The following is a 27,498-nucleotide window of genomic DNA, read 5'->3' on the forward strand; positions in this document are numbered from 1 at the left end:
AGTCAGAAGCTTCACAGAGTTCCTTCAGTGGTTCTAAACATTATTTTAGTGAAATTCTCTCAAACGGTGAAGGAACAGGAAACAGGAAATTACAAAAAAACTGTTCCTCATTAGTTTAATTTTCACTTTCTTCTTCCAAAGCAAAATTTCAGCTGCTCATTTTTTTCTTTTTCTTATAGAAAATCCAAAACAACAAAATAAACATTTTAGAAACATAAAAAAAAAACAACTAACATCAAAATAAAACAAAAAACAAGAGAAATGAACCAAGAGGGAAAAGAATCGGAATAAAACTCAATGTGAAACCTGCTAACAGACACAATGACTAAACTCTCCTCCCTTTAGTCCTGGTTTCCTCCAAGTGGTTTTGGCAGAGAAACACGAAGAGAATCGCAGCTTTAAAAAGTCCTGGTTGTGTTCTTTTCACGATTACTTTCAGCTTATTTACAAAAGAACAAACGGAAAACGCTTCTCTGATCGGATCCAACATGATTATAAGACACATTTATCCAGAGGAGTAAGAAAAATGAGATTTTTTTGACCTATAGTTGCGTCTTGTAGCCACGCCGCTGACAAGAACTCATCAAATATGATTTAATCTGACTTTCCATGATCGATATTAAATATGTATAATCCAACATCATCTGCAAAACGTTTGATCTGGTTGATTTTAGAGGTGTCGACTGTTTCTAATCAGCGTCTGGAATCGGTTTTCTACTTGTCTTATTTACTCTGGCATCATGTTAAGGTGTTTTTGTGGTTTTTGGCTGATTCCTCAGATGCACAAAAATGACTTTTTGAGGTTATCGTTGGCTAAACGCACCACATTTAGAGATTAAATCCAGAATGAACAGCCACAAATCAGGTAGTTTTGCACATTTTGCAGACAGAGAACCACAAAACAGATCAGGCTCTGAAAGCCCAAAATTTGTGCTTTTTCTTTGTTTGTGCACATTTTTCTGTAACAAGTGCCATTTAAGAAGCTTTGTTTCATCCCTTGTGACTCCATTTCCCAGAATTCCCTCCTGTAGTCGAGTGTTTGTCTGAGTTAAATCATCTTTCTTTCACATTTTGGCTCCAGAAGAACCACCTCCGGCTGCATAAACCCTCCTCTGGATCACTTTGGTACCAACATATTGCTCCGTTTTACGTCCGATTCTTATTTTCATCTCTGAGATTCTGAAGCTACAGAACCAAACCTCCAGATCAGCGTCTCTCTTCAGTGTTTAATTTCATAATTGGGAGGGCAGGAGGAGGTGCATAGGCCAGAGAAAGCACATTTATATTGAAGGAAAGAAAAATAAAAAGACAAAAGTTCAAACTGAAAAAACAGAAACTTCTCGGTGAGTGACGGCCAGAAAAGCGGCTAAAGTTCTGAAACACTCGGGTCGTGTTTGTCAAGTCCGGGCAGCGATTCGAGCCGGTGTCGGCCCGTTTGTGTGTTTTTGTGCGAGTCTGTTTGTGTTATTTGTTGCGCAGCAGCTCCAGCTGGTCTTGGTATTCGGTGAAGAGTCTCTGGAATCGCAGGTTTTCGCCGATGACGGGTAAAACTTCCCGCAGCAGCTCCCGTTTACGAAGACCCTGAAACAGAAAACACAGATTTAAATATTCAGAATCTGGTGAAACAGAATCACAATGTGAGACCATTTATAGAAAATACAATCGCAGCGACATCTTAAATGCATTACTTATTCATTCTGCTCGTTTTCAGACGATATTTTAGTTGCTTTTGTTGTTTTGTATATTTTATTTTCTCTTTTTCTTGTCTTTACGTGTCTGAAACAAATCTCATACATCAAAAGGAATAAAAAACTAAAAATCTGAGTGATTCTACTAGTTTTCACACAATATTTTTGTTGTTTTCTTGTTTTTTGTACATTTTATTGTCTCTTTTTTCGTCTTTGTGATACTGTGGCATCTGAAATACATCAAATAAATCAAAAGAAATAAAAAATAAAAAATTTAAGTGATTCATTCTAATTGCCAGCATTACTTCCTAACTTCTATTCCAGTCTTATTTTAGTTTATTTCTTGCTAATACCTTGTTGCTTTTGTACTTTTCTGCATTTCTTGCGTTTGTTGTTTTTTCTGAGCAAGAATGTCCTTTAATAGAGTTTCTTTTCAGAGTTTTCAGCTCTAATTAAAGGTATGAGACCAGGGAGGTAAAAGAGCCTGGATGTGTTTCTGTGCAGAGGTTGTTGTCGTTGTCGTGGTTACCAGAGTTGTCGGCTCCCAGGACGTCGCTGCTGATTTGTGGACGGGACCCAGCAGCTCCTTACAGAGTTCTCTGAGACGATACTCTGAACCTGCAGAGAAAACACCAACAGAAAACTTAGCAGTGGTTTAAAGACGTCTTTGGACTGCAGCAAAGTTTGTGTAACTTCATTAGATCTCAGTGTGTAGCGCTTCTAATAAAACCCTGGATGGAAATTCTGATGCTGACTTTTTTGCTGCAGGTTGTGTTTTGTTGGTAAAACAACAAATAATCTGTGATTTCTAGTTGAAACAGCTATAAATAAGGTCAATGTGCAGCAAATTCAGCACATTTTAAAAGCAGAGAACCACAAAACGTCTCTGAAAAAACAACAAATGTGAAAAAATCTGACTTTTCATGATTGATATTAAAAACGTATATTCTAACATCATCTGCAAAATGTTTGATCTGGTTGATTTTAGAGACAATGACTGTTTCTAATCAGCATCTGGTGTCATTTTTTTTTTTTTGTCTGCATTTGTTCTCATTGTTTAACTCCACAAAAGAGGTGTCAACATTGTATGAGATTGATGCATATTTTAGTCTTGCAGCCAAATATTTTAATATTTAATGCGTGTGTGTGACCATCACCGGCCCTCCCTGAAAGCTAAGCAGATATTCTTTATTAGAATTCCCTATGATGAGCCAGGGAGGGCAGTGCTACACCTCAGTGATGTGTGGGGGAAAACAAAGACTGGACAGGACGAACAGGATGAAAAGGGATAGAAAATAACAGGTGGTGCTATTGCAATTAAAGATTGTAAGGTGGTGTGTTATTCCCAACTACTAACTGCCCATCAATAACACAGAAAGAAAAAAAAATTAACTAAAAAAAGAAAACCAACACAAAAGAAAAAGAGATTCAATAAATAAATAAATAAACAAGTAGTACTGAGCACCATAATTGTGGATGTCTTGACAGTATAGAATAGGATGGAATAGAATAGGCCAGAAGAGGATACTAGTGAAGGAGAGAATGAGTTTAGGGTAGAGACTCTGGAGAGATTCTCAGCACATTCTGGCAGGTCCCATCATTCGCTGACAATCGGACTCGGCGGTGGCTGGCGAGACGTGGTCAAACATGCAAGTGTGAAGGACCCCGAAGCCCAGAACAGCAATCACAGCAAGGCAGGGCCAAGCCAACAGGGCACCCCTCCCCCCGGGCCGTAGGAGCCACAGGGCCCCCAGAGAGCCACCGGGGCCACCGTGAACGACCCGAACCCAGAGAACAAGAGGGAGCAGCTACCGACACCTTCAGCGCGCCCAGACCAACCCAGGCGGCCCGGGGCACGAGGACCCACCCGCCACCCAAACCCCAACCCCGCCCACCCCAGCCCCCACCAGACCACCCACCCCACCATCCCGTCCACCCACCCCCACCCCCTCCCCCACCCCCGAGGGGGCCAGCGGCCCCACACAGCCAGGAAGCCAGACACAGGGGCCGAGCGGCCCACCGAAGGGATGGCAACCAGCCCAGCACAAAGCAGGCCGCCACCCGGAGCCGGCCAGAGGAAATCGGAGCCAGGACCCGATGCGAGTCCAGAGGGTAAAAATGGACAGTGTGGTGGGGCCCAGCGACGCCGACAGGGAGGCACCCCGCATACCCCCAGCACCAGGCCCCAGGTGAGCGCAGTACACCCAGGGCCCCCACTCCCCGCAACGCGCCCTGACAACCCGCCGGGGCAGAGCCACCACATGCCACCAGCCCGCAGTACAGCTACAGCGCCCACCAGGACGGCCACTCCAGCCCTCGCAGCCCACCAAGAGCCACCGCACCAGCCTGGACCCGTCGGGCACGCAGGAGAACCCCCCCCCGACCACAGCCCCCAGGTCCCGGGGACCCCCCCAGCAACACGGATGATGGTCCACCCCCGCCAACCCATAGCCATAAGGCTATGGGGTGGCGGGGCTATGTTTGATCTGGTTGATTTTAGAGACAATGACTGTTTCTAATCAGCATCTGGTGTCATTTTAAAACCATCTACAAGGGACTCCTGCATCACCGTTGAGTTAACTGTTGTTTTTCTACTTTCTATTTTCTCTGGTATCATGTTAAGTTGTTCTTGTGGTTTTTGGCTGCTTCCTCAGAGCTGTACAGTTGAATTTTCAGTAGTAGAACCTGGATTCGAGTCTTTTCACTGCACAAAAACAACTTTTTGAAGTTACTGATGGCTAAATGCACCACATTTAGTTGAAATCCAGAATAAACAAGCAGAAATCATGTAGTTCTGCAGCAATTTCAGCACATTTTGAAAGCAGAGAACCACAATACATGGCGAAAAGACAGCAAATATGAGAAAATCTGACTTTTCATGATTGATATTGAAACACATAATCCAGCATCATCTGCAAAACATTTGATCTTGTTGTTTTTACAGGCAATGATGGTTTATAATCAACATCTGGTGTCATTTTAAAAAGATCTACAAGAGATTCCTGCATCACCGTTGAACTAACCGTGAATTTTCCACTTTTTATTTACTCTGGCATCATGTTAAGTTGTTCTTGTGGTTTTTGGCTGCATCTTCAGAGCCGTACAGTTGAATTTTTAGTACTAGAACCTGAATTTGACAGTTTTTATTGCACAAAAACTACTTTTTGTTATTGTTGGATAAATGCACCACTTTTAGAGATTAAATCCTGAATAAACAGACAGAAATCAGGTAGTTTTACACATTTTGCAGACAGAGAACCACAAAACAGAAGTTCTAACGTTCTAAAGGCCCAACATTTGTGCTTTTTCTTTGTTCGTGCACATTTTTCTCTTTTAGAAGCTTTGTTTCATCCCTTGTGACTCCATTTCCCAGCATTCCCTCCTGCATTGGAGTATTTATTTTAGTTTAATCATCGTTTTTCACATTTCGGCTTCAGAAATATCAGAACACCTCCTCAGGATGCCTCTCTTGCACCACGTTTGTTCTGAATCTGTTCCTAAAATCAGCCCTAAACTGTGTTCGCTGCTTCGGTACCTTCGTTGACGAGGAACCGGGCGTAGATGAGCAGCCAGTATCGGTACTCCTGCGCCGACTGCAGCGTCAGAGCCGACGCCAGCTGGTTCTCCAGGAAGGCCAACGTCATGCTCTGCTGCAGATGATGAGGCGTGGAGGAGAGTCGTGACGCCAGCCGACCGGCGCTGAAGCAAAGACCCGACAGTTAACATCAGAAAGGTTTTACTGCCAGCGAGGTTTTCACATGTCAAGAGGTTAAGAGTTTTAATGCGTAACAGCAACATGCAAATTTTTTAAAAAAAAGCTGCAAGACAAATAAGAGGCACAGAAATTCATTGTTTTACTTAGTTTTGGGACCCAAATACCAAATTAATAAAGTGATTAATAAAGTGAACTAAATGTGAAACGACACTGACTGACTCGACACATAAAGCAGCTTTCAAAACCAAAGGTACACAGAAAAATACTCTAGATCAGGGGAGTCCAACATGCGGCCCGTGGGCCAAAAGTTTTGTCGATTTGTTTCTCGCCTTGTCATTTTTTATCTTGTTCGCATCATTTGTGTAATTTTTTGTTTCGCTTTATAACTTTTTTGTCTAATTTTTTGTCTCTTTGCTGTTTTTTTCGTTTCGTTTGTCTCATTCTGTGTCTTGTTTGTGTTAAATGATAAACTGAGGCATAATGTTGCTGAAATTTAACTTATTTTTCTTCAGAAATTTCATGTTGTTCAGAATGTTTTGTAAAAAGATAATTCCTTAAATGTGAATATTTTCAGAATGTGCTTTTTTGCACTAAAACAAAGGAACAAACAGTAAAAATTGTGGTTATTTACAGGTTATTGTGTTGTGATTTTCCTGGTGAAATGAGGATGAATGTGGAACCTGAACTCAGATGAGTTTGACACCGCTGCTCTAGAACTGCTATGTTTTTTGGTTCTTGTACTGATCCATCTCATTTTCTGCAGCTGATCTCCTCTTTTCTTACTTGAGGTTGCGTCCCTGCATGACGGCCAGCGGTCCTGAAGACACAGGTGCATCGTGGGTAGGCAGGCAGCTCCTGAAGTCGGCACACTGGACCAGAGAGTCTCCTTTATCTGCTATCAGAGTCCTGAGGTAGAACAGAAGCACCTTATCCTGATTCCTGCAGAACGAATCCTCTAAAGTGAGCTGTGGAACTGTGTGGTTTTTTTCTCACCAGGTCTCCAGGGAGGAGCTGAAGCAGTACGACTTCCCGTTGGACAGTCCGATGACCGGGACTCCCTGCTGGGTCAGCAGAGACTGAGACACTGAGGTGTCGGCACCTGAAGACACAAACTCCGGGTTTTTATGGAGAATAACTCAACTGGACTCACTGGAGTCAAGATAATGAGGTTAGAAAACAGACTGATGAGAAATCTCAGAGACTGAGGCTCCAACAGAGGACAAATCTTTAATTATTGGCCGTTAAAAGTTGAAAACAGTGCAAAATTTTCAGTTAAGTCTGGTATTATGGCCCCATAAGGTTCCTGTAAGTGTTTAAATATGGATGGATCCATATTTCTACTAAAACACAGTCTCTGGTCCACATTTCACCAACTTTTGAGGCTCTAACATCAGGAGAATCTGATGTGTGGAAAGTTTGACAAGACAAAGTTCCAGTTTTTAGCTATTTAGACACATGACAACACTAATATTATTCCATTTGGACAATTATGGGTCATGCTGTGTGGCAAGTATGACATGGCAAGGTTCCAGTTTTTACATATTTTTGCATGTCTAAATACTGATGTGCAACTATTTGGATAATTTGGGGTCTTTTGGACAAGTTTGAGAATCATTTGGGGTAAATTTTGCATCAATCTACACAATTTTGAATCATTGTGGAAAAATTGTTAAACATTTCAACAAATTCTGTGTCATTTTGGGCCATTTCTGAATTGATTTGGATACATTTTCAATCATTTTGAGCAGTATTTTCATCAGGTTTAAGGTTATTATGGACACATACAGTCCAAATGATTTATTGGTCCCAGTAGAGGACAGATTTTTAATCAGTGACCCTGGAAAAATTTTCAACTAAGGACAGCATTGTGTCCTGTAAGTGTTTATCTATGGATGGATCCATACTTCTACTAAAATACAGCCTTTGGTCCACATTTCACCAACTGTTGAGGCGCAAACATCAGTAGAATCTGATGTCTAATAAGTATGGCTTCCTATTTAATCATTTGGGGTAAATTTCATGGCAGTGGGAGTTTTATTTCTGGAAATTATTGCACAATGACCCAACTTTGGAGAGGAAGCTTTTCATATTTAAATCAGGTTGGTTTTTGCTATTTATAAGTGCAGTTTTATGTATTTATCTGTTAACGTCTACATGTTCAGGTTGTTAAACTTTGCTTTATCTGATCTAATCATGGACTCTTCTTTTATTTCTATTTGATTTTAAGCGTGTATGTCTCTCCAAAACCACTGAAAATGAGCTTTAACATGTTAACATGGTTTTAAATGAATAAATTAATGGCTAAATGCATCCGAGATTAAACCACAACCACCGCTTTACAAACACTTTTTCTGCTGTTTAATTTTGGGGTTTCTGTCTTCATTCATTCTTAAAGTTCAGGTTGTAATGAAGTGAAGAAAAGCAGGACAGTTTCTAATTAAACGGTAAGTTATGAGCTATAAATAATCAGTTTTTATCACACACACTGATATGATCTTCACAGATTATGTCCAGGATGTTAAACTATTTATATGCTGCAGCGTCTCACCAGATAAGATGGTCAGCAGGGACTCGTTCTTCACCAGAGCCTTCTGTTTATGAACATCCCTGCACACACAAACAGACATAAATCAGCGATTTTCATTACAGGCAACATCAGAAAATGTATTAATGCACTCATGTGGTTCACAGAAGGAATAATTAAAGTAATACACCATGTAAAAATACGTTTTCAGACTGCGTAGATGGAAAATAACAGAGGAAATACTGAATAAACATAAATGGAGCGTATTTTAAGTGAATTTCTGAGCACTAACCAGACGGAAAGCGTCGCCCCGGCGGTCAGAACCATGACGAAGTGGGCGGAGCAATGCAGCGCAGACACCGGCGTGGAGAGCTGGATGGAGGGGAGGAGCCGCCGACCACACGAGGAAAACACCGACAACATCCGGTCCTCACAGGCGACGGCGAGGACGTCACTGAGGGACAATAAAGGGAAGGAGACGCAGTCAGAGCTGCTCATTTAGTCATTTATCTTCAGTATTTACAATTTAGACTCATATTAAACTATTTTAGACATTTTTTTGACTAATTTGGACTAAAACCTTTAATTACTGGCTCTTAAAAATGGAAAACAAGTGCAAAATTTTCAATCCAGGTTGGTATTGTGTCGCCAGAAAGTTCCTGTAAGTGTCTATCTATGGATGGATCCATATTTCTACTAAAATACAGTCTTTGGTCGACATTTCACCAACTCTAGAGGTTCTATCACATCATATTATTCCATTTGGGCCATTTTGGGTCAATTTTAACAGAACTGAAGCTACTTTAGATGTTTTCTTGAGTAATTTGGGCAAAAATCTTTTATTAGTGGCCTTTAAAAATGTGAAAAAGTGCCAGTTTTTAAAAATGTGGGTAGTTTTGTGTCCCCAGAAGGTTCCTGTAAATGTATTTCAGATTGTGTCCATTAACACATTTCATTTAATGTCATTCATAAAATTTCAGACCCGTAACAGGAATGTCTGTTAAACGTGCAGATTTTTAACCTTTAGTTTGTGATTTTTTTAAAGAAATTAGAGTTTGTCTGGAGATGTTTGTAGGATACAGCAGTTAAACATGTGTTTAAAGTGGGTCAAACACAACTAGCATCTGGTGAAAAAAATGATTTTTTAAACTGCCGACAGAAAGCGTTGTAGGACAATTTTAAAGAATGAAAGCTGAATTCTAAGACGAGTTTTTAAAGCTGGATTTGAACTTTAAATTTACCATTTTATTGTATTTCATAACAGTCATTCCTGTGTTGCTGTTGTGAAATGAACTGAAATAGTACTTTGGCAGAATTCGGGTTTATTTAGTATTTTTCTAATGATATTTTGTACATTTTTGTGTCATTCCGTTTTGCTGTTGTGACAATACAAGTTTCCCCAGTGTGAGATTAAAACAGGTTTACCATATCATAAAGTTCTACCCTGATTAAAGACTGCAGACAAACATGAATAAAATGCAGACGCATCAACCCAAGCACAGAATCAGACCCGCTCCGTCTCAGCGGCGCCCCCTACCTGCTGCCTGCAGCCGTGACCACTGAGCTGGGCAGCAGAGTGTTCCAGTCCCGACCGTCTCTGGAGCATCTCAGCTGACTGAGCTTGGACCCGGCGACCACCGACACCTCGTTCTCCACCTCCAGGAACACCGACGGCTCCATGCTCACCTGGACACAACAACCACCTCATTTTAAAACGGATTCTGGGACAATTTCTTTACAATTTAAAAGATTTCTGTCATCCTGGGGACAAATTCTAAGTCATTTTAGACATTTATTCTGGTCATTTAAAACTGGAAAAATGTGCAACATTTCAAGGCCCCATAAAGTTCCTGTAAGTGTATATATATTGATGGATCCATATTGCTACTAAAATACAGACAATGTTCCAGTTTTTAGCGATTGTGACGTAAGACAATGCTAGTATTATTCCATTTGGATAATTTTTGTGTCAATTCAGTCAGATTCTAAGTTATTTTGGACACTTTTTATGTCATGTTGGGGCATTTGTGAGTCACTTTGGACTAATTTTAAGTAATTTTAGCCAAATCTTTACATTTTGCCCCCTAAAAATGGAAAACATTTTCAAACCAGGATGGTACTTTTTCCCCAGAAAGTTCCTGTGAGTGTATATTTATGGATGGATCCATATGTCTACTTGTGTCTACTTGAGGCTCTAACAACAGTAGAATTTAATGTGTGGAAAGTTTGACAAGAACTGGTTCCAATTTTTTTGGCTATTTTGACCAAAGACAATGCTAATATTCCATTTGGACAATTATGGGTGAATTTGGTTGGATTCTAAGTTATTTTAGACAATTTTTGTGTCATTTCTGGGCATTCTTGAGTCAATTTGGATTAATTCTAATTTATTTTACACATTTAAATTTTTTTTTATAATTTGGGCAAAATCTTTCTTTATTGGCCCTTAAAAATGGAAAAAAGAGCAAAATTTTCAAACCCGGATGTTTTTTTCGGCCTCATAAAGTTCCTGTAAATGTATATATATGGATGGATTCATATTTCTACTAAAATACAGTCTTTGGTCGACACCTTTTGAGACTCTAACATCAGTAGAATTTGACATGTGGTGATTATGGCAAGAAAAGGTTCCAGCTTTTTTTAAAAATCAGAAACGATTCAAAATTTATCCAAAAATCTGAAAAAAATTTGCCCAAAATGACTTGAAACCTGTCAAAAATTACTCAGAATCATTCAAATGACACAAACTTTATCCAAAATGACTAAATATTTGTCCAGAACAGGATACCTGCAGACTGAAGGCCTTCTTTGTGCTCGGCGTTGGTAGTTTGAGAACAGCGATTGGAGCTGGAGGAGCCGAGACCCTGCTGGCTTCACGTTCTGCTGGAGGAGTTACCTGAAACCAAACAAGAACATCTCACTGGAGGAAACATGTTGTCTGCTTTACAAGAATGAGAAGCTCCGACTGAGCCACGTTTGATGTATAAACTAATAAATGGATCTTTGTTTCTACCTGGGGGAACGGTTGGGGGATGCTGGCGGCCACCTTGTCTTTCCTGGGCCGTCCCTTCTTCCTCTTCTCCACCACCTCTCCTCCGTCCAGCAGCAGCTCGGGTTTCCTCTTCCCGAACGCCAGGTTCTTGTTGATGGCGGCCATCTTGTCCTCGCTGTCGCTGCTGGTCTCCTCTTTGGTTTTGGCGTCTTTCAGGGCAGAGAGGGCGTCCTTCGGCCTGCTGGGGGACAGAAAACACCCAAGTAAGTTTCCTCTTGTTGTTCTTCACGGCTGCTTCTTCACATGATGCTTCGTTTACCTGTCCAGAGGCGTGAGCCCGGCGGTGGAGGAGATGGCGGCCGTGACCCCCGGCGTGGCCTTCGACCTCTCCGTGAACCTGGAGTCCAGAGCTTTCATCGGCTCGATCTTGGAGGCAGAAGTGAGCAGCAGGCTGGACTTCACGCTGTGAAGATGGAGGGTCGAGTAAACGACGGTAAGACAAGAGGTGGAGGACACTACAGCAGATAGTAAGACTAAGAGCCGGTGTGTTTACCCGTCGTTGTTGTCCTCCAGCCCCTTGGCGGCGCTGTTGGCAGGAGGAGAGGTGAGCATGGCGTCGTGGCTCGGCCTCAGCTGTCCCGGGCTGGAGTCGGAGCTGAGCTGGTTGGTGAGCTGGCTGGACATGGACGAACCCGACGGCAGGATGGGAACGCTGTTGAACAGAGCCGGAGAGAAATCCCTGCAGAGACAGACGGACACCGAGGTCAGGAAAACGACGGATACTCTACACATCTGGGCTTCGTTTGTCTAAAAAACAGACATCGTGAAGGTAGTTCTCTGCTTTCTTTGTTAACTCAGACTTCCTGCTTTCAACTCTGAGCACGTTCACATAAAAGCAGAGTTTAATGTGTCATGTGACTCTCCTGCACAAAATGGACCAATCATGTGTCACCTCCTCCAGTCCACAAGTTGTTTTAATGTAGAGCTACGAGGAAGATCGAAAATCCTGACAGGATGAAGTAATATATATAAATTCTGAGTCAGTTTTTCAGTCAAGTTGAACAATCTTTATCCTATTTTGGACAAATATTAAATCATTTTGGATAAATTTTGTGTCATTTGAACAATTCTAGTCACTTTGAAAAGGTTTCAAGGTATTTTGGGCAAATCTATAGTGATTTTGGATAAATTTTTAATCATTCTGATACATTTTGAGTCATTTTGGACACAAAAAATGACTTTCCACACATCAGATTCTACTGATATTAGAGCCTCAAAAGTTGTTGAAATGTCGACCAAAGATTGTATTTTAGTAGAAATATGGATCCATCCATAGATATACACTTACAGGAACATTCTGAGGCCAACACCATCCTGGTTTGAACATTTTATATTTGTTTTCCATTTTTAAGGACCAATAATAAAAGAATTCGACCAAATTACAAAAAAAAAAATTTAGATTTACCAAACTCACAAATGCACAGAAATGAGAGAAAAAATGTCTAAAATAACCTCAAATCTGTCCAAGTGGAGACACTGTTAATCATATATTACATCTGGTGATCAATGCGGCTGTTCGTCTGTGGAGGTGCTGCAGCTTTTCTCACCCGGTGTCCAGCTGAGCGATGCAGAGCGGCGTGATCCGTCGCCGGCCGTCCGCCGTCCTCGTCTCCACCTGCTTCTTCAAAAGGTTCTGCAAATCCAAGAAATAATGAGTTAAAACTTCAGCGGTATTATAGGAATGACCTGTCAGAATCTGTTGGATGAATCAAATAAATGTAATGTGGTTCAGAAACAATGAACAGAGAAGCAAGTTGTTGGAGATACATCCAGCATGGAGAAACATCTTTCTACTGAAGATGAACAGAGTAGAGAGGAAAGTCTGGAAACTGGAAATATGGAGACAAAACGACCGCAAAGAGACACAAAACAACACAAATAATATACACAATCCCACTAACAAGACAAAACTGTAACAAAGAGACACACAATGACTCACGCAAGACAGGCAACAACAAAAATGAGACTCAGTGAACACAAAGAGTCAAAACTGTTGAAAGATGCAATAATATGACCAAAATGAGACATAAAACGATCAAAACGAGACACAAAGTGACCAAAAACAGACACAAAACAACAAAAATGACACAAAACAGACACAAAACAACAAAAATGACACAAAACAGACACAAAACAACAAAAATGACAGAAAACAGATACAAAACAACAAGAGACACGAAACGACAAAAGCAGACATAAAACAACTAAAACAGACACAAAACAACAAAAAAGAGACACACAAATGACCAAAAACAGACACAAAATGACCAAAAACGATAAAAACGAGACACAAAGTGAACACAAAGAGACCACACTGTCCCAAAGATGCATAAAATGACTAAAATGAGAGAGAAAACAGCTGGTTCTTTTTGAATGTGCAGTGTATTAAGTTGTTATTTTACCTTCCTGATGTCCTCCAGAGACTCCCCGTTCATCACGCTGTTCAGTTTGGGTGCCGAGGACTCGGGCCCGGCGCCGCCCGGTCCGGCGTTGGCCTGGGCCGAGTTCTGCCGCTCCTGCTGGTACTTGAGCATCTCTGGGTTCTCGATGATGGTGGTGGAGAGCTGGGCCTCGGTGCTGGTGATGGCCAGACTCTTACCGTAGATGTTCTGGTGGATGGTGTTCTGTAGGCCGCAAACAGAAAAAGGAAAACTAGCAAACAGGAAGTACACGGAAAAAAGCTGCAGGAACAAGGAAACACCTGACAATAAACTGCAGTTTTGTTCTAATTACTGAACAAATCCGACGTAGTTCTGGGTCCTCGGCTAAGGTTATTTTTATGTTATTATCTTCTTTATTATAAGGATTACTCATGCATGTTTTTTCACAACAGTCTTTCAATCAACAACAATCATTTATCATGTGACGTTATAATATTTGCAGATTTTATTTATTAGCCTGTATTTTAAGGGAAAACTTAAATACAAAACCACCACAAAGAGACACAAAACGACAAAAACAAGACACAATAACAAAAACAAGACATAAAACAAGACAATACGACAAAAACAAGACATAAAACGACAAAAACAAGACACAAAAGGACAAAAACAAGACATAATGACAAAAACGAGACACATAATGACAATAACGACACAAAATAACAAAAACAAGACACAAAACGAAAAAAACAAGACACAAAATAACAAAAACAAGACACAAAATAACAAAAACAAGACATAAAATAACAAAAACAAGACATAAAACAAAAAAACAAGACACAAAATAACAAAAACAAGACACAAAATGAAAAAAACAAGACACAAAATAACAAAAACAAGACACAAAATGAAAAAAACAAGACACAAAACGAAAAAAACAAGACACAAAATAACAAAAAACAAGACACAAAACGAAAAAACAAGACACAAAATAACAAAAACAAGACACAAAATAACAAAAACAAGACATAAAATAACAAAAACAAGACATAAAACGACAAAAACAAGACACAATGACAAAAACGAGACACATAATGACAATAACGACACAAAATAACAAAAACAAGACACAAAACGAAAAAAACAAGACACAAAACGAAAAAAACAAGACACAAAATAACAAAAACAAGACACAAAATAACAAAAACAAGACACAAAACGAAAAAAACAAGACACAAAATAACAAAAACAAGACACAAAACGAAAAAACAAGACACAAAATAACAAAAACAAGACACAAAATAACAAAAACAAGACATAAAATAACAAAAACAAGACATAAAACGACAAAAACAAGACACAATGACAAAAACAAGACACAACGACACAAACAAGACACAACGACATCAACAAGACACAAAACGACAAAAACAAGACACAATGACAAAAACAAGACACAAAACGACAAAAACAAGACACAAAACGACAAAAACAAGACACAATGATAAAAACAAGACACAAAACGACAAAAACAAGACACAATGACAAAAACGAGACAATATGACAAAAACAAGACAGAATGACACAAATAAGACACAAAACGACAAAAAATGACAAAAACAAGACCTAAAATGACACAAACCAGACAAAAAACTACCAAAATAAGACACATAATGACAAAAATGAGACACCAAACGACAAAAATTGTTGTGTTTTAATGTCTAAAGTTCTATTTTTAGAGTCATAGAATGAATTTGAATAAATTCTGACAGTAAACTGATCAGTTTTACTTATTTTTATTCAAGGTTTTTGCTCATTGGAACAGACTTTCGTTGGGCTAATCGACTAAAATAACTGATATTCTGTTCAACCTTATTGTGATGTTAACAAAGGGTGATATTATTTGAGTTGTACCTTCTCGTCTTCGCTCAGCGGGTCTCCCAGCTCGTCCAGGGAAAAGTCCAGGTAGGCCACGGTGCCGTCCATCGAACACACCAGCATCCCCAGACCGGTCAGAGTCCTGGAAAACAAACACCTTTAGGAATGTGGACGTCGTCTTCATGTCTGACTCTGGAGTCAAACCACAGTACAGTGCAGCAGGATCAGCTTTGTCCCGCTGGCCGACAAATAAAAATCCCCCGCAGCTAAAACGCATTTTCTCTGCTAATGCACTTGTGCTGCAGAACACACCACGTCTGTTTTTACTGACCAGGAAATGTCCATGATGGATTTATCGAAGAGATCGTGGATGACCACCAGAGGGCGCTTCAGCGAGGTGAGCTGGAGAAGAAACACAAACAGACTTTCAGTAATTTATCCGCAGTAAACAGAAGTTGGCTTCAGAATTTTCCACTGACATTTTAATTTAACCTAATTCAGCATAAAACCCTGCATCATTAAATTGACATCTTTAACACTGGATGGAAGAAATTATGTCAACGAACCACAAAAAACAAAACTGAGTTATGAAAACCGGTACTGACTTTTATGTTTTACCAATTTCTAAACACTTTAACCTTCTGAACCCCAAAACCAAACCGAGCCAAAACCAAAAAGCACACCTTTTCTGACGCCAAAATGATCAAAATCAGAAACTGTAAACAGAAACAAATGTCTGATTCTCAATTTTACGACTTCCCTAGAACATATCGTGTGTGGTGTGCAGCTCCACGAGGAAATCTAACCAAAAATAAGCATAAAATCACAGCGATTCACACAAAAACTTGCAAAAAGGAGAAAAAAAGGGGTTTTAAAAATGAAAATAGTTAAATATCTATAGTATTTGGTTACAAAATGACCACAAAGACACGAAATGAAACATGAGAAGCAAAACGTCAAAAAATGAGACAGAAAACACAGAGACAAAACTGTCCCAAACACACATGAAATGACTAAAATGAGACACAAAACAACAAAACACAGGCACAAAACGGCAAAAATGAGACAGATAATGACAAAAAGGAGACACAAAGCGAACACAAAGAGACAAAGCTGTTCCAAAGATGCAGAAAACGGCCAAAATGAGACACAAAAGGACAAAAACAAGACACTAAACGAGTAGTGTCTTATGAAAAGTTTGTTGAGGCTATAAGAACCTAAGCAGTAAAACATCTACAGCATGTGGAGCTTCCAGTGTTGGTAACACTGCATTTTTCCATGATTTATGGCTTTCTAACAGGTTGTTCTGTTTCCATAGGGCTGCTGGAAAATATGACAGGAGTAAAAAACACACAAAGAAACTGTGTGGATGTTGAAGTCTAGAGTTAGACGTGAACTGACCCAGACGGACAGCGACCGGTCTTTGCTGCCGACGGCGCAGCAGCAGTATGGACAGCTGGGTTTAGGAGAGCTGCCGTTCTTCTGCTTCTTCTTGAAGATCTTTGGGTTGAATTTCTGCAGAGACAGGAAGCAGGTTGGTCAGTGCGCGAGTCGATTATTTGGTTAAACGTAGATTTAAAGGCCAGATACGCATCCTTACCACCACGGTGACGGCTTTACGGTGGCCCACGAAGTCCATGTTGGTCTTCCAGCCGTCCCTCTCCACGATCTGAGCCGTGGGTCCGGAGTTGTTCATGGCGTGGGCCGACACCAGGTACTGACCGTCTGGAGACCAGGACAGACGCAGGACGTGGGTCGTACCACCGCACTGAGGGGGGGAGGGAGGAAACCGTTTAGACCCGGACTGTTCTGCTAACATTTAAAGAGGTCCAGTCAGAGAAAATCTACTGCAACAGCGGCGTCAAACTCATCTTGGTTCAGGTTCCACATACATCACAATTTGATCGCAAGTGCATAATAACCTACAAATAACTCCAAATGTTTCCTTGTTTTAGCGCAAGAACGTACATCCTGGAAATGTTTACATTTAACCCTCCTGTTTTCTTCATTTACAGGCACCAAAAAATATTGTTTCCTTGTCTGAAAAAAATCCAAAAATTCAGCAAAAATATGCCCCAAATTTATGAAAATTTGCAAAACCTTCAGGAAGAAAATTCCAATAATTCCTTAAAAGGATCCCTTAAAAGTTTTATTTTAAAAAATCCCACAACTTCTTGTAAATATTTTCAAAAAATTAGTAAAAATCTTCCAAAAATATCCTAAAAATATCTAAAGTGATAACATATATATCAGTAAAATTTCTAATATTTTCTTCAAGAACATTAAAAAAAAAAAAAAAAAAAAAAATCCAGCAAAATTTGCTGGATTTTGGTAGATTTTTTTGTGAATGTTCTTGAGAAATATTTTTAACATTTCTTTTTTGCACCAAAAAATATTCAAAGATCTCCCAAAAATGTTGAAAATGTGGACATCAGAAGTTTCAGTGAGAAAATGTTTTTTTTCCACAATTTCAAACTTTAAAACGGGTCAATTTTGACCCACAGGACGACATGAGGGTTAAAGAATTATGTTTTTACAAAATAATGTGAACAACAAACTGAAATTTGTTAAGAAAAGTAGATTCAATTTCAACAACATTCAGCCTCAGTTCATCATTTCCACATTACAACTTCCAGATCACAGAGTGTCGACAAAGTAACACAACATTTAGTCACAGCTGTCTGAACTGAACGATATAGGATTTTATTCTAAAAAAGACAAAAAAACAACAAAAAACAAGACAAAATATTACAAAAATAACACACAAAACGACAGAAGCGAGAAACAAAATGACAAAAAATTAGACAAACGAAGCGAAACAAAACAAGAAAGAGAAAGAATTAGACAAAAATAAGCTACAAAGTGAGACAAAATGGACAAATGAGAAAAAAGTTAGACAAATGACACAAACGATACAAAAAATGACAAAAGTGAGAAACAAAAATGATACACAAAACAATGAAGAAAGCTAAAGATAAAATGGCAAAAATAGGACAAAAAGCACAAGCGAAACAAAAACGAAACACAAACCGACCAAAACGAGAAACAAAACGACAAAAACATGAGACAAATGATAAAAGTCAGACAAAAAAACAAAGACAAAACTTTACCAAAATGAGACACAAACTGACAAAAGAACAATGAACAATCTAGTATTTTACTTTATGATCAAAACAACTTGTCATGATCTAAAAATTATTTTAAATTTATAGTTTTACTTATTTACAATCTGCAGTTAATGTCTTCTCTGGAATTTTTACACTTCGAGGACCGGATTGGACCCTGTGGAGGACCAGTTTTGGCCCACGGGCCGCATGTTGGACACCCCTGTACTACAGCAAAGGTCCAGAACTGACTTTAGTTAATTTGATGTAACCTAGTAGTTGGACCAACGTCTGCATGTCACCAATAACTGACTGTCAAACAAATGAAATTCAGAGAGATTCAAAAACATTTAGACATATTTACAGTCACATTTACAGACACAGTTGGACTGAAAACGATCAGACGAGACACTGAAGTTTGAGTGAAAGGTGTCTGAGTGTGGAGCACCTCGCTGAAGGGTTTGGTGATGTTGGCCTCCATCTGCCAGTCCACCGTCCTCCACACTTTGAGGCTGTGGTCGTCGGCCTGCGAGGCGATGTACTTCCCCACCGGGTCCCATGTCAGGCCTTTAACCAGGCCGGTGTGTCCTCGCAGGCAGGTCACCATCTCTGAAAACCAGAGGTAGAGTTCACCTCACACCCACTACCACGCCTCGACTCACCTCAAAAACTCTACATCCTACCAAGTCTGTTTGTCTTATTTTTAGTCACAATGTCTCATCCCACTTGATTTAAGATAAATTCACTGAACAAGAGACATTTCAGCAGATGGAGGGACTTGTTTTAAGACAATGCATCTTAAATATCTTGTTAAGTCAAACAATCTGGAAATTATCTTGTTTTGACTTGAATTTTATGGAATGGAAGAATTTACTAATTTTTTGAAAATATTTACTAGAATTTTCTTGCCAAATTTAGGGGATTTTTTTTTAAATAAAACTTTTAAGGAATGATTGGAGTTTTCTTCCTGAAGGTTTTGCCATTTTTTCTAAAATTTGTGGAATTTTTTGATGATTTAAAAAAATAAATAAATAAATAAATAAAAAATTTCAGACAAGAAAACAATAATTTTTGGTGCCCGTAAATGAAGACAGCAGGAGGGTTAATACATCTAAAATTAGGAGGTTACATGAAAGCGAAAATCTATTTTTGAGTGAAAAACTGCTATTTTTATAGCATGTCTGGCTTATTTTAAGACGCCTAACTTGGCAATCCTGGTAAAATAGAGCTTAAAATAAGTTTTCCCAGCTAATTTTAAGATCTCAATATTCATAAATATCATATCTTATTTCAAGAAATCTTACCAAACCATTTTTCACTTCTTCTATTGGCAGATTTTTCACTTATTTCACGGTAAAAGTTCCTTGAATTAAGTTTTTTTCTTGTTTTGAGAGGAGCATTTTTTCCAGTGTCTACTGTTACCTCATTATGTTGTGTGGCGATCGGTGTACGTTTGTCTGTGAATCTGTCTGTCAGCAACATTACTCAAAAACAGACTACGGGATTTGGATGAAATTTTCAGGGAAGGTCAGAAATGACACAAGGACCAAGTGATTAGATTTTGGCAGTGATGTTATATTTTGTTCGTGTCATTTCATGTCTAATGTTTGTCGTTTTGTGTTGTCGGTGTCATTTTGTTGTGTCATTTTTCATTTGTAACTCATTTATGTCGTTTTGTCTCATTTTGTGAATAAGTTTTGTCGTTTCATGTCGTTTTATGTCTTCTTTGTGCCATTTTGTGTGTAATATTTGTTGTTTCGTGTCGTATTTGTGTTGTTTTGTCTCATTTTTTTGCATTCTATATTGTGTTTGTCATTTTCCATTTAGTTTTTGTCGTTTCCTGTCATTTTATGTCTTGTGTCATTTTGGCCATCCGCGCTGCATTGTGCATATATAATATATGTGCGATGCAGCGCAGATGTCCGTCCGTGTTCCGCGCTCCATTCGGACGGTGATTGTTGTTGCATTGCGCGCTCATTTCCGCTTTTGATGACGTATCGTGCTCAGGCGATTCATCGATCCGTCATTCGTGGCAGTCCTAAAGTGAACACTACATCAGCTGCCTGCTGACGATCACATGCTTGTGATCCTACTACTGACTCATCCATTGGAAATGATACAAGGAACAATTGATTAAACCTGTGGGGACGTTTCTGAGTTTGCCTTCCATCTTTACGTGAATTTTTGGACTTTTCAGCAGAGTCTTTCTCATGTCAAGAAACTGCTTCTTAGATAAACACTTTCTGTGCCGTGGAAATGGTGCCAAAAATTAAAGCCCGTAACATTAAAAATATGCCTTCAAAAAATACGCTCCGAGTCCTTTTCTTGTTTCAGTCGGCAGTAGTTTTATATCTGGGTCGTTCCACCAGAAAAGTTTACGACATCTCAAATCTGTCTGATTTGTTTTCTGTGCATGTTATGAAGTAAAACGTGTAAAAATAAAGCTTTCACGGTTGGTAGAAAATACATTTTTTGACCAAATTCACACCATTATTTAACAGTTTTCTTATTTTACAGGTTATGAAGTTAAATATGTAAAATCTGGGCCCAAAGGTAACACTAGTCTTTGACTGATAAATTGTTTTTGATTATAAATGTCATGAATTGAGGTGGAACGACAGTTTAAGAATTGATTTTTAGACTCTTTCACTGGTTTATGAAGCTCTGTGCAATAATATTATCAGGATTTCTATGAATAAAACGTGCAATAATGTTGTTTTTTAGAATTTTCTTTTCTTCTGTAAAGCACTTTGTGTCATATTTTATTTTTATAAGCGCTGTACAAATAAAGTCTGATCGACTGATTGGTTAAAGAGCTATAAAGATGGTACGATAATTAAATATCTTCCTGCTCTATCAACAGGTTTTACAGCACTGTGCAGGTGTGTGATGCGACTGAATTCTGGTTTCTGAGTTTCCTACCTGGGAATTTGCGAGCGTTCCAGATTACGATGGTGTTGTCGACGCTGCAGGAGGCGAGCCAGACGTCGTGAGGAGACCACGCCACGTCCATCACATCTGCAAGCACAAACAAACAAAAACAATAAGTCACTCACTGCTCAAATCACTGCCAGAGTCTACAGAAGGAAGAGCGGTTCAAGATTTTTCTTAGCTTCATCTCATACACATAGGACGCTCTTGCATCAGTTACCATGGAGATCAAGCTCCGCAATATCAGTTACCATGGAGATCTGACTTCACAGCATCAGTTACCATGGAGATCTTGCTCCACAGCATCAGTTACCATGGAGATTTGGCTCCACAGCATCAGTTACCATGGAGATCTGGCTCCACAGCATCAGTTACCATGGAGATTTGGCTCCACAGCATCAGTTACCATGGACATCTAGCTCCGCAATATCAGTTACCATGGAGATCGGAATCCACAGCATCAGTTACCATGGAGATCTGAATCCACAGCATCAGTTACCATGGAGATATAGCCCCACAGCATCAGTTACCATGGAGATATAGCTCCGCAACATCAGTTACCGTGGAGACATAGCTCCGCAGCATCAGTTACCATGGAGATCTGAATCCACAGCATCAGTTACCATGGAGATATAGCCCCACAGCATCAGTTACCATGGAGATATAGCTCCGCAACATCAGTTACCGTGGAGACATAGCTCCGCAGCATCAGTTACCATGGAGATCTAGCTCCGCAGCATCAGTTACCATGGAGATCTAGCTACATGAAAAGAGAGCCACCTTTGTGATACTGAAAAGCATCCCTTTCCTGCTAACCCACTAATCTTTCTTCATAGTTCAGTCCTCTGGTCTTTCATGGTACAATCCTGCTTTCATAGATGTAAAACCAACACCTCCCCTCCACTCTTTAAGAATTTTAACTCAAAGTTACCTCTGACTCCAGAATTTACACATCGACTCCTTCAACATTAACCGCTTTAAAAAACAATCTGTCAAACTGAAGAATTGCAGCTGAGATTTACCATCTATTGGTCAGATGTGTGTGTTTTTAGTGTTTTCTGGATATTTAAGCGTCGTACCTCCAGTGTGGTTCCTCAGGATGGTGACACACCTCCACTGCTCCACGTTGGCCAGCTTGCTGCTGGACCCGAACACCGTGCTCGGACCGATGAATCTACAAAAACACGCTCGTCCAGTCAAAACCAGGCGGCACAAAGCACCTTTACAAAACATTTAATCCAAACTTCAAGCGTTTGTGTGGTTGGAAACGGTCAGAGAAGTGACGTATAGACACAGTTTTACTCTCTAAATGATCGCTAGTGCAGTGTGACGTCGAATGCGTTGTGTTTTCGTGTACGTTTTTGTGTGTTTCCGTGTACGGTTTTGTGTACGTACGCAGCTCGTTTCCACACCATGACCAGCTTGTCGTCACCGCCCGAGGCCAGATACAAGCCATTGTTGGACCAGCGCACACAGTTCACACAGGCTGCAGAGAAACACAAACACTGTTAGAAACACGACTGGAAGGGTTTCTGCTGAGGAGGAAAAACGTTCCTGTGGTTAAATCTGACTCACTGGATGTTTGCAGAGGAGACGAGGGGACATTAATGAAGAAAAATATTCACATGAGTGACTCTAAACTGCCTCTAATTTAACTCTTCATAGTCGTACAAACTGTGGGTTTAAGAGCAGGAGTTGTAGAAGTTGTTTTAATCCTTGAAGTAGCTGATTAAAAATGGAATGAACAGCAGCTGTTGGAGCAGAAGGAAACATAATTAAGTTATTCTGTCTTATTGTGGTATTTTGCTGTCTCTTTTATGTTTGTACACAGTTGCATGTCTCGTTTTACTCATTTTTTTTGTCATTTTGAAGTGACTTCTAGTCTCTCTGCCGGATTTTTGAGCCACTTTTATGCATTTGATGTCAGTTTGTTGCTTTTTTTGTGTCTCTTTATTGAAGTTGTGTGTCTTTCTGAAGTCATGTGGTCATTTTGTACTTGTTTTGTGTCCCTTCGTTGTCATTTTGAGTCTGTTTTTAACATTTTTTTTCTGTCCATTATAACTATTTTACCTGTTTGTTGTCTATTTTTACTCATTTTGTATCTATTTGTATGAGCTTTCTGTCATCATTTTCTGTCTCTTTGTGGTGAATTATTGTCTTTTTGTCATCATTTTCTTCTCCTATATAGTGAGTTTGTGTGTCTTTGTAATTAATTTTTGTATCTGTAGAAGTTTTGAGCATGTTTCAGTATTTCTCTCTGTAGTCTTTTGTTTTGTTCCAAACTAGCAGAAAGATATCATTGATCATATTTGAAAAGAAACTGTCACCAGTTGGTGTTTCAGCTCTAAAACAGTTTGTAGAGGCAGTTTTTCTTAAAGTAAGAGTCACATTAATCCCTGCAGAAGTCATAGCAGCAGGTGTTCATGGTATCTGGGACTCGACTACTGTATTGTTTGTAAAAGATGTTTAAGAGAAAAACAGAAAAGCAGAAGGAGAACAAATAAATCTCGGCTGGTTACCTAGGTGATTGTCCATCTGGCAAAGCATTTTGGGAACATTCTCGTTCTTCTCATCCTCCTCTCTGAGGACCGGCGCCATGTTCCAGATCATCACCTTCCCCGAATCCTCCCCTAAAAACCATTAAAATAATGTAAGGTTGGGTTTGAAATAAATTTGCAGGAGAAAAGAGGATTGAGACGGTCTCACCTTGGCCACCGGTTGCAAATTTAGTCCCATCAGGATGGATGTCGACTGAAAATATGGGTTTGCCTGAAAAATAAAAGTCGATATTTAGAGACAGTTTTGATAAATCCGTAGTACAGCGGTCCCAAATGAAAACTTGTAGTTTTTTATTTTGTTTCTGGCGGAGTTGGCAGGGTGTTTTATTTTGAAAAATGGCTAAATCATTTTCCTGTCACTTCAGTCTGTCTTTATTTCCTGCACTTGACTGAGAACAAACATCTCTGGAGCTTCAATGAAAGGATGGAGAGACTTGATGCTAAAACAGAAGAAAAACTAAATCCATATTCAGCAGTAAAAGCTCATTTGATTCGTTGAGGACACTTTTTTTTTTTTTTTTTTAAAAGTAAAGATTATTATTTTTTATGTGCGCGATGACCGGTCTGTGGTGTAAAAAAGGTTGGAGAGGCTGATCTAAAACCAGAACCAACAGAAGAAAACATCATTTGCGACACATTTCAACACAACAGGATGAACATCAGTCTGTTTTTCAAGAAAAATTCCCAAACTCTTGTGATTTTTTTACATGCTGATGATCTAAAACTGTTCTTTCTCTCCGGGTCTTAAAATGGATTAAAGCCGATGAGCATTTTGGGATTTCTGTGAAGGAACCAGTTTGTTACACCCTGATGTTTCTATCAGATAAAATACAACAATTCAACAATAATAACTCTATAACACAAATTATTCTAATTAATTTGAATATTAAGGTTAAGAACCTTCAATATTATGACTTCTAACAAATGAATTCGAAGAATTTAGACATTGAAATGAAGAAACTGCAATATTTTAGAATACAAATTAACCAAATTAACTCAGATTTTAAGGTTAAGATCCAACAATACTACAAGTAATATGAAATCAACTAATTTAAATAATAAGGTTAAGAACCTGCAATGGTTTATATAAGACAAATTATTTAAAATAATTTGAAAATTAAGGTAAAAAATCATCAATATTCTGGTTTATAACAAATTAATTTGACTAGTTTAGACACTAACATGAAGAAACTACAATATTATTTAGAATAGACTGAGATTATAAGGATAAGAACCAACAATACTGTGAGTAATATGAACTAAAATAAATTAAAGATTAAGGTTAAGAACCTTCAATATTATATTTAATACAAATTAACCTTGTTAATTTGGATAACAAGGTTAAAAACTATCAATATTATGAATGCTAACCAATTAACTTGACTAATTTATACATTAAAACTAAGAAACTACTATATTTTTTAGAATAGACTCAAAATTTAAGGTTCAGAACCAACAATACTGTAAGTAATATGAACAAAATTAAATATTAAGGTTAAGAAACGTCAATATTATTAATTCTAACAAAAATAATTTAATTTAGGCATTAAAATGAAGAAACTAAAATATTTTGGAATACAAATTAACCTAAATAGTTTGTATATTAAGGTTACGAACCAACAATGCCATGAGTAATATAAACTAAACTAATATAAATATTATAGTTAAGAACCTCCAACAGCATATATAACACAAATTATTCAAATTAACTTAAATATTAAGGTCAGGAACCAACAATACTGTAAGCAATATGCACTAAATTCATTTTAAATATTAAGAAACTACAATATTTTTTAAATAATTTGAGATTTTGATGTTAAGAATCAACAATACTGTAAATACTACATTAAATATTACACATGGAAAACACAATGAGTCCAAACGTTCCCTGTTATCTGCATACATTAGACCATATCTGTTGGGTTTTATCTCGTGTTTTTATTGAGTAATTTTGCAGAAAGCTCCACAGACTGACTGAAAACGTGCTCAGATATCAACAGTCGTTAGCTGCTCCTGAATTCAGGCCGTTTCTCCAACGGTCAACTTTCCAAAGTGACAGCTGGAGCTTCCACCAACACACACTTTTCAGCTTTATGTCGAGCTGCCACGAGAATAAACCCACATTTAATTGAAAAATATCGACAGGGACGTCAAAAATATCACACAAAAAAAGTTACTTTAGGGCAGAAACTTCGACGGTGGGTCGTTTGGCAGGTAAGTGAAGCTAACGTCCAGCTAGCCGGTGGGAGCTAACTAGCTAGCTAGCTAAGGTTAGCAAACAATGTGTTTGAAGGCGCCGGATTGGAGGCGATGACGGCAAAAACGGCGCATTTAAGCGGCCAACTGTCAGCTAAAGCGGCCGACTGCCGGGCGACAAACAAGTCAAACAAGTGTTGACCGCCGCCACCATCACGCATCAAGTCACCCCCCTCCGACAACAAAAGCCCAACTTGGTCCAACGGATTCCTGCACAAGCTTACCGTTGTGGCTCACCCAGCTCGGCTTCAGCAGCTTCATCTTCGCCCGGGATGTTAGATTCACGACCTTAAGTTTCGACGAACACCCATCCAGCGGCGAGGCGAGCCGGACAATCTGACGCTAAAGCCCCGCTCCCTTTGTCTCAAACTCCGTCCGACACTTCGCCGTGTTTGTGCTCCAACTCCATCTCTGCGGCGGCGGGCAGCATCCCCGGGCTGAGCACCGAGCGGCGGGCAACGGCGCGCCGGACGGACAACGAGGTGACACCGGGCAGCGGCGCACAGGCGAGCACGGACCGCTAAGGAGGTGACACCGGGCGAATCAGGAAGTGTTTCCGCTGTTTTTGACCGCGGACCGGAAAAACTCTCGTTGAATTTTCACAATAAAACCACCGTGGCTCGCTAGACTACAGATAGACTACAGATAGATAGATAGATAGATAGATAGATAGATAGATAGATAGATAGATAGATAGATAGATAGATAGATAGATAGATAGATAGATAGATATACTAAATATATATAGATAGATAGACAGATAGGCTATAGATAGATTATAGATACATAGACATACATAGACTATAGATAGATAGATAGATAGATAGATAGATAGATAGATAGATAGATAGATAGATAGATAGATAGACTATAGATAGATAGATAGATAGATGATAGATAGATATATTATAGATCGATAGATATAGATAAACTATAGATAGATAGATAGATAGATAGATTATAGATCGATAGATATAAACTATAGATAGATAGATAGACAGATAGATAGATAGATAGACTATAGATAGATAGATAGATAGATATACTAAATATATATAAATAGATAGACAGATAGATAGGCTATAGATAGATTATAGATACATAGATAGGCTATAGATAGACTATATATAGATAGACTATAGCTAGATAGATAGATATAGATAGACTACAGATAGATGGATAGATAGATGGATAGGTAGATGGATGGATGGATAGACTACAGATAGATAGATACTTTATTGATCCTGAGGGAAATTCAAGGTTTATTTATCGAGTTTTAAAAGCGATAATGAAAAAAATAATAACAGGAACATGTTTTTATTAAGTTTATGCTGATGTCACTTATAGTTTAGTATTACTGTATTTATTACTTATTTTGCATTTATTATTTATACTGTATTAATTTTTTGTT

The 27,498-nt window shown here is 38.9% G+C and overlaps 1 protein-coding gene across 2 annotated transcripts; it reads right to left on the bottom strand.

Moving 5' to 3' along the window:
* Window positions 1–101: 101 nt before the first annotated feature.
* Window positions 102–26,601, bottom strand: LOC111587983 (protein HIRA). Of its 2 annotated transcripts, none has more exons than XM_023298080.3 (25): window positions 26,312–26,601; window positions 23,980–24,042; window positions 23,793–23,903; window positions 22,669–22,759; window positions 22,353–22,447; window positions 21,265–21,360; window positions 18,791–18,951; window positions 16,839–17,006; window positions 16,640–16,753; window positions 15,570–15,640; window positions 15,275–15,380; window positions 13,382–13,603; window positions 12,527–12,612; window positions 11,473–11,658; window positions 11,239–11,382; window positions 10,941–11,157; window positions 10,716–10,823; window positions 9,465–9,613; window positions 8,220–8,381; window positions 7,952–8,010; window positions 6,397–6,502; window positions 6,187–6,309; window positions 5,224–5,387; window positions 2,218–2,306; window positions 102–1,581 (listed from the first exon to the last, which is right to left on the bottom strand). In XM_023298080.3, the coding sequence occupies exons 1-25, from the start codon at window positions 26,346–26,348 to the stop codon at window positions 1,465–1,467; spliced, it is 3,045 nt and encodes a 1,014-aa protein (XP_023153848.2). In that variant the 5' UTR covers window positions 26,349–26,601; the 3' UTR covers window positions 102–1,464. The 2 variants fall into 2 exon arrangements, with proteins under 2 accessions (XP_023153848.2, XP_023153847.2); XM_023298079.3 differs by having other exon boundaries at window positions 10,941–11,160; window positions 26,312–26,600.
* Window positions 26,602–27,498: the final 897 nt, after the last annotated feature.

This window comes from Amphiprion ocellaris, chromosome 6 (genome assembly GCF_022539595.1).
Source record: "Amphiprion ocellaris isolate individual 3 ecotype Okinawa chromosome 6, ASM2253959v1, whole genome shotgun sequence".
NCBI classification, from domain to species: Eukaryota; Metazoa; Chordata; class Actinopteri; family Pomacentridae; genus Amphiprion; species Amphiprion ocellaris.

Excerpts from the sequence above, each read along its gene's own strand:
- LOC111587983 (XM_023298079.3), bottom strand. The coding sequence starts at position 26,348 with ATGAAGCTGCTGAAGCCGAGCTGGGTGAGCCACAACG. Across the intron at positions 11,383-11,472 it reads CTGGAGGACAACAACGACGG|CGTGAAGTCCAGCCTGCTGC; the intron begins GTAAACACACCG and ends CCATCTTCACAG. Across the intron at positions 5,388-6,186 it reads ATGCAGGGACGCAACCTCAA|CGCCGGTCGGCTGGCGTCAC; the intron begins GTAAGAAAAGAG and ends TCTTTGCTTCAG.